Source organism: Crocuta crocuta, unplaced genomic scaffold (genome assembly GCF_008692635.1).
Source record: "Crocuta crocuta isolate KB4526 unplaced genomic scaffold, BGI_CrCroc_1.0 scaffold426, whole genome shotgun sequence".
NCBI classification, from domain to species: domain Eukaryota; kingdom Metazoa; phylum Chordata; class Mammalia; order Carnivora; family Hyaenidae; genus Crocuta; species Crocuta crocuta.
Genome location: NW_027532452.1, coordinates 567,992 through 584,610, shown reverse-complemented (window position 1 = coordinate 584,610; position 16,619 = coordinate 567,992). Strand labels below are relative to the sequence as shown.

The 16,619-nt window shown below is 37.9% G+C and overlaps 1 protein-coding gene and 1 long non-coding RNA gene across 2 annotated transcripts in view; both read left to right on the top strand.

Annotated features, from left to right (window-relative positions):
* RSRC1 (arginine and serine rich coiled-coil 1) overlaps nucleotides 1–1,129 on the top strand; it is a 414,718-nt gene extending 413,589 nt beyond the window's left edge. The window contains exon 10 of the mRNA XM_077779431.1: nucleotides 500–1,129. Coding sequence (XP_077635557.1) covers nucleotides 500–592 — 93 coding nt within the window. The 3' untranslated portion in view covers nucleotides 593–1,129. The remainder of the gene's footprint in view (nucleotides 1–499) is intronic.
* Nucleotides 1,130–11,554: 10,425 nt separating this feature from the next.
* On the top strand, nucleotides 11,555–15,207 carry LOC144244202 (uncharacterized). The gene is made up of 3 exons (XR_013338864.1): nucleotides 11,555–11,733; nucleotides 12,607–12,715; nucleotides 14,855–15,207. It is a non-coding gene; the product is annotated as an uncharacterized LOC144244202 (long non-coding RNA).
* Nucleotides 15,208–16,619: the final 1,412 nt, after the last annotated feature.

Sequence of the window (16,619 nt, the reverse complement as noted above, 5' to 3'; positions counted from 1 at the left end):
TAGAGCAGTTATGTTGAATCTGGTGTGGCCCAAATCATGCTGTCTGGCTTTTGGAAGTGTTCTTTCTGTGCTTAACAAAAGTAAGCCAAAAAAAGAAGAGTTTTGTTTTCTTTTTAATCTGGCACTAAAACATCTAATTCTGGTTCAGCTCCACTTGGTTCACTGACTGAACATGTCACTGACTCACATATTTTGCTGTGTACTCTGAAAGTGACATCATTCCACTGTGTCTCTGATAAAGAGGAGAGGAGATACTTCACAAGATAGATGTAAAATTATTAACAAATAATGGTGATACTAGTGCTTTTACTCCAAGACTTTCTGAGCATTAATTCCAAATAGAATATCTTCAATTGAAAAGTCAGTTGTTAAATTGAGAAGTATCCAAATCTTGCACCAAAAGATGTATTCTATAAAGATGTTTTCTATAATTCATGTTATGTAAGGGCAAATCCAAGCTATTGGCAAACAATAACATTTTTCCTTTCTCTTTTTTCAGTTATTTATTGAGAAAGCTGATGCTGAGGAAAAGTGGTTCAAGAGATTAATTGCTCTCCGACAAGAAAGGCTAATGGGCAGTCCTGTGGCCTAAGTGAAGTACATTTGGTTGAATTGATAATAACATTGGATATTTAGGTTTTTAAGTCCCAATATTAACTTTTTACTCTTAAAAAGCAGTTAGCTGATTATATGAAAAGGTAATACCATTTCATTCTTTTTTCACATATGCTTGAATATTTGTTGATTGAACTTAATCAAACATTGTGAATAGTAAAACTAGTGTGAAATTTAACAATGCATGAAAATGTCATACTGTTAATTAAGCTAATCTTAAACATATCAGTGATAATAAAATAAATGGTATGTAGTAGTGTCTCTGAGTACAATTTGGAAGATATCAGTCGTCGTGTAAGGACACAATTTTGATTAATCATGCATATGTAAGAATCAAACTATATCCAATACGTATGAGATTTCATCTTCCATGTATTATGAAACCATTTTTGAATCTTTTATTTCACCTTATTTTAAAAATTTAGGCAGAATAAAAAGCTAACCAATCTTAAAGGAAAAGCATGTTTTGAAAAAAATTATTGACAATTAAATAAATTGATGATTTTTGCTTAGAGATCAGCATTTACTAAGTGTTCCTTTTAGCAGATCCCAACTCCTTCTTTTAGAAACCCAAGATAGGGGGAAAAAAAGAAAAAATATCTCTCTCTCTCCTAGAAATAAATAAAACATTAAAAAAAAAAAAGAAAAGAAACCCAAGATAGGGAAATCATTTCTGAGGAAGCCGGAAAAGAGCTCTTACATCAGCCTTACTTAAGCAACTGCTGTTCCCTGCAGAGGAAGCCAGCTAATTGTAATTTTGAGAAGGCTGTCTGTCATTGTAGAACACCTTTCTCTAGTAGCTGAATGAAAATCAACTATGCAGCCCATACTAAACATGTCAGAGGTAAGTATTTCTAGGCCTTGTCTTACAAAACTAGTTTTCAACAGCTGCCATGAATATTTTCTTCCTATTTTGTTCTGTCATCTGGTCTCACTCTAATTTAGTCTCTCTGAAGATGATACCTCAGAATACAAGATACACATGAAAAGTGTGTGGGAGAAGATTATATAGGACAGTTTAAAGCCATCTTTGTTATATTTGAGACTACTACAACCCTAATTCCTGTTAAAGACGTTAAAAAATATAAAGATTCCAGTTACAAAAGGTATGGATAATAGACTGATGACAAAATACTTGATTTCATACAAAAATGGGTCACATTCTAAGTACATGCCTAGTGTTTTTCTCTTTTTAGCTCTAAGCAAAAGTGCCCAGCATAAACTCAGGTTTTTATGGTTTTTAATATAGGTAGACACATTTTTAGTGACTAAAAAAGGGCTTACAATTTTTAACATATGTTGTATTTCATTCTTTGCATAACTTGTAAACAGTAAAAGTACTCTCACCTGTTTGGAAAGTATACTTTAGTGGTCTAGGCAAGACTGGGTTGTCATTTGAGCCACTAGCATTTCTCCAGAGAACCTGGTGGATTTGGCATTTTTTTCCTCAATTATGCCTGATGGTCCTTATGTATAATATAGTGAAAATATTATTATATACTTTAATTATGTTTAACACCTGTGTTCCTTTGTGACAAATAGCCCAAATACAGAAGTTTAAATTACAATCGGTTTGTATTTTAAAGCTAAATTTTTCATAGAGATAGTCAAGTTATTTTTTTAATTAACTAAACTTTACTCCCTGCAGAAACTCAAACACTATTCCCCCTCCTTCCTGATTTCCAGTATGATTCATTTTAATGTATTATTAACTTCATTTACCTACATTCCTGTTGAAGACTACAATATTACCACACAAGCCAAATCAAATTTAATGAGAAAGACTTCAGAGAACACTATCAAATATATCACCATACTCAAGCTAGGTGAGGCATCCTGGCTTTCTTTAATATCCTAATATAATGAGTCTATAAAACAGAATAATCCCTTTCATGTCACTTGACTAATGATAACAATTTGGACTTAACATGAAACCTCAGTGTTTCTTGAAATGTTGATTTCATACAAAATGATGAGTGCTAGTAATATAAGTGAGGTTTCCATTTCTGACTGTTGTCTCAAGGAAAATGGAATGAGAATGCTAAGTCATTCACCTGCTTCCCTTCAGCATCCTCACATTAAAGTGAGGATGCTAGTAGTGGACCTGCTTTCTTTGGTTTTTCAGTAAAATAACATAAAAGAATGCCCTTTATAGAAAAAGTATACTATTTACATCAAGACAACATTTTGGCATGTAGCCATCTTAATGAAATATGGAACAAATAATGGAATGAGTAATGGTGCAAAAGCTGTACCTCAACATCCGTGTACTCCATATGTATGTGCTTGAAATGCCATGGCTAATGGATTCCATCCCCTCCCCTCCCTGTCAAGAACACAGGAAATCCTACCTGCTCTGCAGTTAATGACCTGCCATCTACTTACTGGAGGGACCTCAGGCCTTCAGACAAATTGACCCACTTGTTCATTAACCTTTTTTTGAATACCTAGTTTGTGCTGAGCACAGTACATGCAGTTGGATATACACAGGTGAACCTGGTTGGGATCCTGCCTCCACAAGGCTTAGTTATGAAACCCAGACATGTAATATGATATAACTAATACATAGTGGCAGAGGGAAGGACATGGTTGCAGAGAAGAGAGAAATTACTCCAAGGTAAAAAATTAAGGAAGACTTCATGGAAGAAATCACAACTGACAAAGACTTGAAAAACAAGATAGCTCCTGGAGCCACAGGGACTCACAGCCACCCTCCTCCATCTTCCTACAAGTTGACCTCGAAGGCTGGGAACTGTCACAGTGCTAATGCAGGGAAGAATCCCTCTCATGAAAGACCCAAGTGGCCCTGCCTCTCAATCTTATAAAAAATCCAGGAAAAATTGTAGGTTCTTAGTTACCCTTTGGCTTTCTCTGACCATTTCTTCCTTTTGGTGGGGAATTGGGTGAATAAGCAAGCCTTCATTTGGTGGCCACTAGCATCAACAGTCTCACATCACCACCAAGATACATGAGCCAACATGGACAAAGGTAGCTGAAAGGAGACTTTCAGTACCTCTGAAAAAGGTATCTGCCAATAAGACCATGCACACTATGTAGATCACTGTGTTCCCTGATACTCTGTTTTTCCACTGTGTATCCTTATAGAAAGCAACTATTTGGAACTAAAGGACAAGGTTCACTTACCCGTGGTTAGATCCTATTCCAAATTTTCCTTTGGTTTGGGCATCCGAAAATCTTTAAGTGAACAAATAAGATAGTAATAAAAGCTGGAAATGGAACAAGACATGACATTTTTGATCACTAAACTATGGATGAATTGATTGGGAATTCTTGTACCCATGTTACTCCTTCCTTGCCCCGTTTCTTTACCCCCAAATTCCTATTACTACAGAAGGAATTTTAAACCAGCTCTTGGCTATTGCCCAATTGATACAGTACTTAAATTATTTAGAAAATGTTTAAACGCCATCATTTAAATGTAAGCCTTACTTCTTGGAACTCCTTTATGGAATATTCGAAAAGCAAATCATCTGCATAAGAAAATATTTGAGGGGTAGTTGGGTGGCTCAGTTAAGCAACTGCCTCTTGGTTTCAGGTCTTGTCATGCTCTCATTATCTTGAGATTGAGCCCCATGCTGGGCTCTGCTCTAACAGCACAGAGCCTGCTTGGGTTCCCCTTACCCTCAAAAATAAATGAATAAACTTAAAGAAAAAAGAAAATATTTGAGTCTTTATAGCAGAACGGGAGTAAAAATGAAGATAAGAAAGAGCACTTTGTGAATTCTCTAATCATCTTCACCTTTTTCTTAGGGCTAGACATTGATCAATATATTTAATTCATGGGTTTTTTTTTTTCCCTAAATCAAAGAAAATGTTCTGTCACCTAGATTTCCAAGGTTTTTGGTGGGTTTTTTTTTGTTTGTTTGTTTGTTTTTTGTTTTTTGGGTTTTTTTTGCTATCATTGGACCCCCAGGATCTAGCTCATTCCTGACACAAAGAAGTCTTTCAATAAATACTTTCCAATGAAGAAAGGATGGATTTGTCCATGTTGAATGAGCAGTCTATTTAACACAAAGTGAAAACAGGGGAGCCTGGGGGCACCTGGATGGCTCAGTCAGTTGAGCATCCAACTTTGGCTCAGGTCATGATCTCACGGTTCGTGAGTTTGAGCCCCGTGTCGGCCTCTGTGCTGACAGCTAGCTCAGAGCCCGGAGCCTGTTTCAGATTCTGTGTCTCCCTCTCTCTCTGACCCTCCCTTGTTCATGCTGTCTCTCTCTCTGAAATAAATAAAATATTAAAAAAAAATTGAAAACAGGGGCTTCTGGCTGGCTCAGTCAGTAGAGCATGCAACTCTTCAGCTTATAAGATCAAGTCCCACGTTGGGTGGAAGGATTACTCTTTAAAAAATCTTTAAAAATTAAAAAACAAGATGAAAAGAATTATGGGGATAGAAAGTAGTGATAGTTTCACAGCAATATGAATGTATTAGTACCACTGAACTGTACACTTAAAAACAGTTTAAGATGGTAATTGTTATGTTTATTTTACCACAGTAAAAAATTCTATAATAAATAAAATGTCATCAGTAAGTAGAGTGCCTTTCTGTTGCATTTGGGACTACAACAAATGGGACAGAGTTCAAGCAAGGATCTTACTGGCTCTATACTACACCAGACTTTCTGGTCTAATTTTTTTATTGCTTAAATGATATTTCAAATGATGTGGATGTGGTCATTCAGGGTCCACCCGCTGTCTCCTATGGTTGCTGTCCTTGCAAGCTATAGACCAGTGTTCAAGAAATAAAGGCTACCAACATAGTAATACACCACAGTAAACTCAACAATGTACCATTTTATTTTTAGAGCTTGAGAAGGAATGGCAAAATGATCCTGCTGCAGCTCTCAGACAGAATGATGAACTGAACTGACCCTAACCCTCTCAGCATCTTGTAACATGGTACTTGAGCTTAAATCCCACAGTGTAAAAAACATAGTAGAGTGCAGGCTCCCTTCATGATCTTTTTAAAATGAACTGCTAAAATCCCATGTCTTCCATAAACCCCATAACTATAGGCTATCTGTGCGTATTCCACAAAAATTATGCCATAAATTGAAAATGGAATTGGAATTATAAATAATTGAGAAATAAATAGATGTTTTCCAAATACTAGCACAATGTATGAATGACTATTGTTAAAGATTAGGTAGATTTTTTTTACACAAATTCTGTAACTGGATTGTTTATTTAGCAGCATTGTAGTAGCTTTTCTCTTTTCTCTTTCTCCTACGGTATGTCTAATTGACCTGGAGAAGATAACTCAAATGATAACTAATTTATTAATAAATTGAAAAAATACCTTTTTCAAAATGCTGTGTATATGGGCCCAGCACGTTTCTGCTGCATGATTCTGCTCAAAATGCTGTGTATTTGAATCATCTGGAATCTCACTATGTGAGGTGAAAATGGAAAGTCATCTAAGATGATAATCTCCCATGAATATGCTTTTCTCTGTGTTTAAAATATTTCATTAAAAAAAATTTGCAGGGGCACCTGAGTGACTCAATCAGTTAGGCATCCAACTTCGGCTCAGGTCATGATCTGAGTTCAAGTGAGTTCATGAGTTCAAGCCCCACATTGGACTCTGTGCCGACAGCTCAGAGCCTGCTTCAGATTCTGTGTCTCCCTCTCTCTCAGCCGTTCCCCCACTCATACTCTATCTCTCTCTCTCAAAAATAAATTAACATTTTAAAAAATTAAAAGTAAAATTTGTATGCCTACCATAGAGCAAAATCAGCCTGTCCTGTGTTACTTAATAGCTATTCCACCAAAAACACTTGAAGGGGAAAATCTTTTCACATTCACACTGTTTTCCTTACAAACATGCTTCTGTTTCTAAGGTCATATGGGTTTACTTTCAGAAAAGATGCTCAGAGACTTTTAACTTCCCTTCCTTATAATTAATAAGAGTAACAAATATGTTAGCATTTCACCGCAGCCTAGAAAATACCAGAGACTCAGTTTTTATTTGTTGTCCTTTACTTGAAGTTCCAATTTCAAAGCATTTCATCTTGCTATAATAACTGTGCAATGTAATTCCCAAGAGACATTATTCAGCTAATTTCTAAGTTCCTTTGAAAGGCATTTACACAGACCTTAGAGAGCTTTAAAAGAACTATAAAAATATGTTTTATCTATTTTTGTTTATTTTTTTGAGAAACTACCTTAAAATTCTCACAATCTCTGGAAAAAATGTCTGTCCTCTTACCAGTAAAGACAGCATGAAACTAAAATGAATTTTTAATACATTTTTGGGAGTCAAAAAAATCAATCTAATGTTTAAATATTATTGGGGGATTTGAATATTGGACTCTAGTTCGAATGTGGAATGTGTACATTAAAGGTGAATGGCCACTATTTTACTAAGTACTTAATAATTCTGTTTCTAAGCACTTAAATTTTTTCTCAAGCTTCATGTATATGTTTTCTAGAAATTATATAATTTAATATGCCAGCTAGCGAATGGTCTCATACAATTTATTAAACCTACTCATTTGCTATCCTTGTATAAATACAAGCAATATCTTGATAAAAGAATGTAGATCATGAAAGTTATACCAAGAATTAACCTTTTACAGGGCACCTGGATGGCTCAGTCAATTATACATTCAAGTTTTGATTTCAGCTCAGATCATGATCTCACAGTTTGTGAGTTTGAGCCCTACCTCGAGCTCTGCACTGACAGTGTGGAGCCTGCTTGGGATTTTCTCTCTCCCTCTCTCTCTCTGCACCTCACCTGCTCACATTCTCTCTCTCAAGATAAATGAATAAACAAACAAAAAGAATTAACATTTTTCTTAAGTAATACGTTCAACATTTTTGTGATTTGCAGGGGTTTTTTTCATTAAAAAAGCTTTTTTTAAATCTTTTTTTAATGTTTTATTTATTTCTGAGAAAGAGACAGCATGAGCAGGGGAGGGTCAGAGAGAGAAGGAGATATAGAATCTGAAACAGGCTCCAGGCTCTGAGCTAGCTGTCGCCACAGAGCCCGATGTGGGGCTTGAACCCATGAACCATGAGATCATGACCTGAGCCTAAGTCGGACGCTCAACCAACTGAGCCACCCAGGTGCCCCTAAAAAAGCTTTTAAGAAACACAAAAGGAAAGCCAAGCCATCCATATGCAACCAGTTTTTGAATGTAAAGAATCTACCTCTCCTGTTATGCTGCTACTTTGTCTTTCCCTGCAATGTGACCATTCTTAACAGTCCTTCCCAGTCTTCCTAGCATAACAACAATAGCAACAACAAACTGGCTTAAATAAGAAAAAATGTTTCTTTCTCAAGTAAAGGACACTTAAAGACAGCTGTGATGGATTCATATGTCAGGGACTTGGGCTCTTGTTCCACCATCTTCAGTAGATGGCTTCCACCACATGCTTCAATATGGCTGAAGCTGTATCCAGCATTCTCACATTCCACAGGCCCACATTCCAGGCAGCATAAAGGATGTACAGTCTCCCTTTTAAAAAGACTAAGAAGTTAAGATTAAAAAAGACTTGGCCCACAACTGTATAATCTTTGACAAAGCAGGAAAGAATATCCAATGGGAAAAAGTCTCTTCAACAAATGGTGTTGGGAAAGCTGGATGGCAACATGCAAAAGAATTAAACTGGACCACTTTCTTACACATACACAAAAATAAACTAAAAATGGATGAAAGGCCTAAATGTGGGACAGGAAACTATCAAAATCCTAGAGGAGAATACAGGCAATAACTTCTTTGACCTCAGCTGAAGCAACTTCTTACTAGACAGGTCCCCAAAGGCAAGAGAAATGAAAGCAAACATGAACTACTGGGACCTCATCTACATAAAAACCTTCTGTACAGCAAAGGAAACAATTAACGAAACTAAAAGGCAGCCTACAGAATGGGAGAAGGTTTTGGCAAATGAAATACCTGATAAAGGTTTAGTATCCAAGATCTATAAAGAATTTATCAAACTCAGTACCCAAAAAACAAATAAACCAGTTAAGAAATGGCCAGAAGACACGAGTAGATGTCTTTTTTCTTTTCCCAAGAAGACATCGAGATGGCTAACAGACACATGGAAAGATACTCAACATCACTCATCATCAGGGAAATACAAATCAAAATCATGATGAGATACCACCTCACACCAGTCAGAATGGCTAAAATTAACAACACAAGAAACAACAGGTGTTGGCGAGGATGCGGAGAAAGGGGAACCCTTCTTGCACTGTTGGTGGGAATGCAAATTGGTACAGCCACTCTGGAGAACAATATGGAGGATCCTCAAAAAAACTAAAAATAGAACTACTCTATAATCCAGCAATTGCACTGTTAGGCATTTACCCAAAGGATGCAAAAATATAGATTCAAGGGGTACGTGCACCCCAGTGTTTATAGCAGCAGTATCAACAATAGCCACACTATAGAGAGAGCCCAAATGTTCAATGACTGATGAATGGATAAAGAAGAGATTATGTATGCTAAGCAAAATAAGTCAATCAAAGAAGGACAAATACCATATGATTTCACTCACATGTATTATTTTAAAAAACAAAATAGATGAACATAAGTTAGGGGGGGAAGAGGAGATACAAAAACAAACCATAAGTGACTCTTTTTTTAAAGTTTATTTATTTGTTTTGAGAGAGAGGGAGAGCATGTACATGGGAAGAGAAGAGAGAGGGGGAGAGAATCCCAAGCAGGCTCCATGCAGAGCTCAAACTCACAAACCACGAGATCATGACCTGAGCCGAAATCAAGGGTCAGACGCTTAACCAGCTGAGCCACCCAAGTGCCCCACCACAAGAGACTCTTAGTGATAGAGAACAAACTGAGGGTTGATGGAGGGAGGGAGGTGGAAGATGGGCTAGATAGGTGATAGACATTAAGAAGGGCACTTGTGATGAGCACTGAGTGTTGTTTGTAAGTGATGAGTCACTGAATTCTACTCCTGAAACCAATATTGCACTGTATGTTAACTAACTAAAGTTTAAATTAAAAAAATAAAAGAGACTTGGAAGATTATACCACACCAACTACAACTTAATCAAATGACTACTTTCCTAGTACAAGAAAGATTGGGAAATGTAGTGTTTTAGCTCATCATAGTAAAAAATACTCTGATAATTATGAATCATAAGATAATATTTCCCTTAAAAATAATAAAATCCTGAAACAGACTCTTAACTATAGAGAACAAACTGATGGTTCCCAATGGGGTTGGGGGCATGGAGGGAAATGGATAAAATAGGTGATGGGAATTAAAGAAGGTACTTGTCCTGATGAGCTCTGAGTAATGTATAGAATTGTTGAATCACTGTATTGCACACCTGCACTAATACAACACTAAATGTTAACTATACTGGAATTATAATAAAAAACAATTAAAAATATAGTAAAATCCTGAAGAAACCCCGCTACATAGCCCATCTACTCATTCAAATTCCTATTAATTCAGAAAACAATTTCAAGGAATACTGCTGGTGGGAGGGGGAAAGGGGGCATGTTCTTTTTCCCAGCTCTCCAAAGGCTACTAGGTACTTTTTTCATGAAGTTATATTAAGCAGTAACAGCAATAGCTTTATGTGCAAACATCTCAAATATGAAGTGAACAAGTGGAATTTAGAGCCCAAGAATTCCTAATTACTGTTGCTCCTTAGCTTTATTCCAGGCCAATACTAATCAATTAAGAGTAGTCCTCTGAAGCTTAAGAGAGATCCAGCATGCATGTTTCAGCATGACTTTATGTCATAATAGTATGATCTCTTGAATGAGGGTCCAGGGAAAGGAGGCACCAAATCATCAATTTCACTCTGGTGCCCAACACCTCCTTTTACATTTAAGTAGTCTCCGTGTCTTTATTCAACTTTTTCTCCTCTAAAGGAAAAAAAAAAAAGCCCTTTTATTCATCTTATATTGTAACAACATGGAAAATGCTGAATTCAATTCCAATTCTACATTTATCCAGCAACCTTGATCAATGCTTTCTGTCTTCACCAGCAGAGTCCTGTCAACAAATATTTTAATTTGCTAAAGATTGAATTAACCAAGTGCATGATTGCATGTGAGTGAAGCAATAAATCTTAAATTTTTAGACTGCTCTTGCTCCTGAAAGACCAAGAGAAACCATCTAAGGTAAATGGGAGGCACAGTCTGCCTCTTTCTATCCTTAGAAGAAATGGTTGAAAAGAGGTCTACTAATGCTTCTACTCTTTCCCAGCCAAGGCATTGGGTAGCAGATTATTTAGAAATTAGGGGCAGAATCCCCAAGTAATAATAGAGGCACATTTGCCTGAAGCGTGCCCTTGCTTATATGTCTGGAAACCACGTAAATTGACAGAAGGGATGGGGTCCAGCAAGAGAGTTAGAGGAGCACTCCAGCTCCAACATGTAAGCCAGAAATAGCAGCATGTAGTAGAGGATTTGTTTCCACTGCAATGGCTTTAAAACATGTCTGCAAATTCTTTGATACATTTCCTATTAAGGAGTGAGGGGCCAAGTCCTCTTCCTTGAATCTGGGTCAGTCTTAGTGACTTGTTTTTAACCAAAAGAATGCATCAGAAGTATCACAGCATAACTTCCAAGTCTAGTTTAGGAAAGGCCCATGCCTAATTCTCAGGATACTCACCCTTGGAGCCCTGAGCTGTCATATAAGATGACCAACTACCCAAGAGCTTCCCTGTTGTGGAAAAACCAGGCAATACGGAGAGTCCACAGGTTTGTGTTGCAGCTTATAGTCCCAACTGAGGTTCCAGCCAATAACTTGCATGTAAGTCAACTCCAACCTCTGAGTCTCCCTAACTGAGGCCCAGCAATAAGCCATCATTGTTTCCCTGTCTAAATTCCTTAACCATGGAATCTGTGAGTGTCATAGAATGGCTTTGTGACACAAAGTTTGGGGGTGGTTTGCTGCATAGCAAGAGTAGTCAAAACAGCAATGCTATTGAGTCACTGAAAATCTGGTTGAACCACATACTGGTAAAGCACTCATGTTTATATGCAGGTCTGCTGCAAGCTGGGTGGTTGTCACCATGGAGGCCTCGTGGCATGGTGTTATGAACATGAGCTATTGAGTTAAACCTCTGCTCTACTTCCTAAATCTGTGTTCCATGATCATTAAACAGAAATGGTAAGTCCTATCTTGCAGAGTTCCTAGGTGAGGTCGAGTCTATGTGTATAAAACACTCAGCACAGTGCCTAGCAAAGACCCAGAATTGATTTTAAAAAAAAGGGGGGGGGTTAAAATAGCATGCTATAATTTTCTGATTTTATGTTTCCTGTCATTTCACTTAGCATGAAGCTTTATTCTCTTGTGAGTGATCTTATTTTATAAAGCCAACTCACCATATACAGCTAAGTTGGACAGACAAACCTATAATAGAGTTTGAGTTAAATGATAAATATAATTAAAAATCAGAGTGCCATGTGAAAACAGAGGGTTATTTAGTGCCTTTAGCTAGAAATCAGCATGTCTTATAAAACTGACTGCCATGCCTAAGAGTGAATGAACCATAATCATCAAAATGACTGAGAATTAAGAAGGAAAATTAATTCCCGAAGGAAATCACTGCAGATCTCATTAGTTCAGGAATAACCTACCTTAGGACTTTAATTAAAAATAATATTTATTCCAAATAAATGAGTGCTGACAGGTTTCTGCAGAATCCACAATCTTGGTTATGCTAAATCTTATATTAAGGCAGACATCATTAATCTCATTTGAGATGCCCTCCAGTCTGACAGCTCTTACAGCACTGGGGCAATTTCTTGCAGCAGCCTTTTTATCTTCACAAAGGAGTTATAACTCATGCAGATACCTAATGCAAAAAGGTCTAGGCAATTAGAGACATCACTCTGAGATCCACACTGGCATTTTTTCATGTTAGAAAGCTTCTCATAATGAGTTTGTTCTCAAATGGAGGCCAATATCTCAACACTACCATCAAATTAACAGTGATTATTTATTATTTCATTTATTTACCATTACCATTCTTTCTTCCAGAAAAGCATCAGGTGTTTTATGAAAATTCATAGAATATAGCAGGATAAAAGAGAAATTTTAACAATTCAACGAAGAAAATAGAGCAAAAGAGATAATGAAAGTGGAAAAGGTAAGAAGAAGTTGGAAGCAATCACATTAATACCCAAAATGCCTACCGTAAAGTTTTAGGAAGGTATGCACTTTCAAGATGACAGCTGATTGTTGGCTTTTATTTCAAGTCACGTCTAATGATTAATTTTAAGAATTCTGTTTTGTACCTATCCTGGTTATTTTTGTAGAAGTTACTAATAGATGTTTGCACTGGTTTAAACAGTGTTCTCCCAAAATGCATGTCCACTTCAAACCTGTGGTGCCCTATTTGGAAATAGGCTCCTTGCAGATGTAATCAGGTTAAAATGAGGTCATTCTGGCTTAGTTTGGATCCTAAATGCAGTGACTGGTGTCCTGGTAAGGTGAGAGAGATTTGGATCCAGATACAGGGGAGAAGGTCATGTGATGACAGAAGTAGAAATCGATGCAATTCAGGGATAAGCCAGGGAACTCTGAGGACTGTCAACTAGGAAGAAAGAGGCAAGGAAAGACTCTTTCCTGGAGCCTTTAGATGGAGTGTGACCCTGCTGACAGCTTAACTTCTAACCTCCAGAACCGTGAGAGAATAAATTTCTGTTGTTTAAGCCAACAGTTGTCGTCTGTTATGAAAGCCCTAAGAAACTAGTAACAGTGCTTAAATATTTTTTCCCTAGGGGCGCCTGGGTGGCTTAGTTGGTTAAGCGTCCGACTTTCGCTTAGGTCATGATCTCGCGGTTCGTGGGTTCCGGCCCCGCGTCGGGCTCTGTGCTGACTGCCAGCTCAGAGCCTGGAGCCTATTTCAGAGTCTGTGTCTCCCTCTCTCTCTGACCTTCCCCTGCTCACGCTGTCTCTCTCTCTCCTAGAAATAAAAAATAAAAATAAAAATAAAAATTTTTCCTAAGAACCTAGAATACATGCCCAGTGTGAATATCAAGGCCTGAAGCAGGTGGAAATGAAGTAAAAGAAACAAAATTCTAACAATGTTGCCTAGTAAGCTTTTTGTTTAAAACCTCTGGTTCTCCTCTACACGCCAGCTAGCGACAGAACAACTATAAACAAGTGACACATATTAAGAGGGAAAAGAAATCTTGGAAGTGTCCAATCCCATTTAGTTTAACAGATTATTTTTTTGTGGATAAATGGGCTTTTGAAATTGTCTTACATACTTTGTTAGATTCTAAATTTTCCAAAGCCATCCAGGGAGGATAGTCTTCAAAAAAGGGAAAATTGGAATACAAGTAAATAGTGCACAGGCAAGATGATTTCAGGACCACTTTAAGTCTGCCCAGAATTAGAAAGGTAATAATATCGAGAACCTGATCAATCTAGGCTAGGCTTTTGCAAACCAGATGAAAATACTGGTTTGTAATCTAAAGATCCTGTAGAAATGAAACTCCTGCCTCATGGCCCTGGTATTTTAAGATACGGATAGCCAGCGATGTGGTGGTGACTGGCGTCCACTCACAAAGGCCTTTTGTGAGGAGTCAGGGCACTTAGCTCTCACAGCACAAGACTTGCTGTCAACACAGTTCTGAGTTACATTCAGAAGCCAATATACGGATGTTACCAAGCTCGTGTATCCTTTCATGCCTTGAAAACTCACACTCCCGGTAACTAGATCACAGACTCAAAGCCTGCAGGCCAGACCCAGCCCGCAGGCTTGGTTTGTTTGTCTTGCTCGGGTATTGTGTTTTTAATTGATGGCTAACTTTTAAAACTTGGGAGATTTCATGTGAAATTCCCTATTACCAGTGGGCATGAATGTCCACAGGGCAATCATCTGAAGCTGAATAGCAGTTTCCCCCTTTGCTGGAGGCAAGCCCCACTAGTGCCCCACTGTGCACCCCTCCAGAAGCCCGTGGCTCCACACCCCAGGGACAGGACTGTGGGTTCTTGGGCCAGACTCCTTTATGTGTGACCTTGAACAAGTGATTTCTCCTCTGTGGCCCTCAGCTTCCTCTTATGTAAAGTGGTGGTAAGAACAGTGTCCATCTTATTAGATCATTCAGGGGATTGAGGGAGTTAAAACATGTAAAGCACTTAGAGTGTGCCTGACACACAGTGACATACAGTAAGTGTTTGTTGTTATTTTGATTATTAATTCTTACCCTCTTAACCTATCCCACTTCCCTCATTTTTATTCCTTGCCTGGCCTTTATTGTCATGTTTTTAACTCCAGCTCCAGGTCACAGCCCCACCATCAACTGGAGGGAAAGGAGACAGTCTACTCTGTGCCAGCAAAGGTTTGCCTGGTGTGTTAATAAGAGCCCAGAGTCTACAGTCAGACAACTTGGCTTTCAATCCCAACTCCACTTCCTAGCAACATGCCCTTAGACAGATTACTTAACTCTCTAAAGCCTGTGTTTACTTACCTCTATAAAATAGTAATGGGACATAGGAATAAGGGGGGAACCAGGTATCACTTGGAGCCACTAATTAACCCCTTGGTCCCCCTTTAACTTGTTATCCCCAAATATACCCCAGATAGTATTAAAACTTGCATGGCCGTGAAATTAAAAACAACTTTTCTAAGATGGAAGCAGATTTTTTCTATCATTTCAAATAGTGAAAGCATCTTAGCATAAGACAAACGGATGAAGGTGTTTCAAGTTCTTAATGTTCTCCAAAGTAATTCCCTTAACCCCTGGACAGACTTCTCAAATCATTGCCTTCATAGTGAGACATGCACCCACAGCTTGAATTCTCTCCAAATCTTATCAAAGATTTAAAAATAACTTTTAAAATAGCACTTTAGACAGTCACATTAAACAGTTCCTGAGAACAGATGACCTCAACAGTTTTCTTAAAGAATACTTTCTACTATTCAACTTGTTTTAGGCTCTATGATTCTAAAATTTTTCATTGTTTAGAAATGAAATTTTTCATTTTTTAGAAAAAGGAGGAAAGTGTTTCTTCTATACACAAAAGAAATAGAGACAGTCACAAACATCAAAGTGTTGACTCAATAGAAAAATCCCCCTTATGCAATTATTGCCTGTAGAGAAAAGTTTTCCAAATCTCAATGATGATAAGATTAAAAAATAGGTGAATGTTAACGTGATTTCTAAAACTAATCCAGACATGTACAAGAATGCATAGCAGCTTTATTCTTAAAAGCCAAAAAAATGAAAGGAAGGAAGGAAGGAAGGAAGGAAGGGCAGTGTTTTCATAGTTTTATTTGTATGTAAAAATTTATTGAGCTGTACACTTGAGATTAGTGAACTTTGGGGTGCCTGGGTGGCTCAGCCAGTTAAGTGTCCAACTTCAGCTCAGGTTTGTGGGTTTGATCTTGGCATCAGGCTGACAGTGTGGAACCCGCTTCGGATTCTCTCTCTCCCTCTCTCTGTCCCTCCCCCCTTGCACTTTCTCTCTCTCTCAAAATAAATAAACAAATAAACTTCCTTTAAAAAAGTTTAGTAAACTTAGGAGCACCTGGGTGGCTCAATTAGTTAGGTGTTCAACTTCATGAGTTCGAGTCCTGCATTGGGCTCTGTGCTGACAGGTCAGAGCCTGGAACCTGCTTCAGATTCTTTGTCTCCCTCTCTCTCTGTCCCTCCCTCCCTCTCTCTCTCTCTCTCTCTCAAAAATAAATAATAAACATTAAAAAAAATTAAAGATTAGTGTGCTTTATTTAAATTTGAGAGGGAGAGCATACAGGAGAAAGCAGAGAGAGACAGAGACAGAGAGAGAAAGAGAGAGAGAGAGAGAGAGAGAGAGAGAGAGAGAGAGAATCTTATGCAGGCTCCACGCTCAACAAAGAGCCAATGTGGGGCTCAATCCTGCCACCCTGGGATCATGACCTGAGCTGAAATCAAGAGTTAGACCCTCAAACAACTGACCCACCCAGGCATCTGTACATTCCTTGCCCACGAGTTTGTGGGTGGAGCTTGGTACTCATTAACTCCTGTCTGGTGGAAGGAATTCAGGCTTGGGAGTTGGGCTAC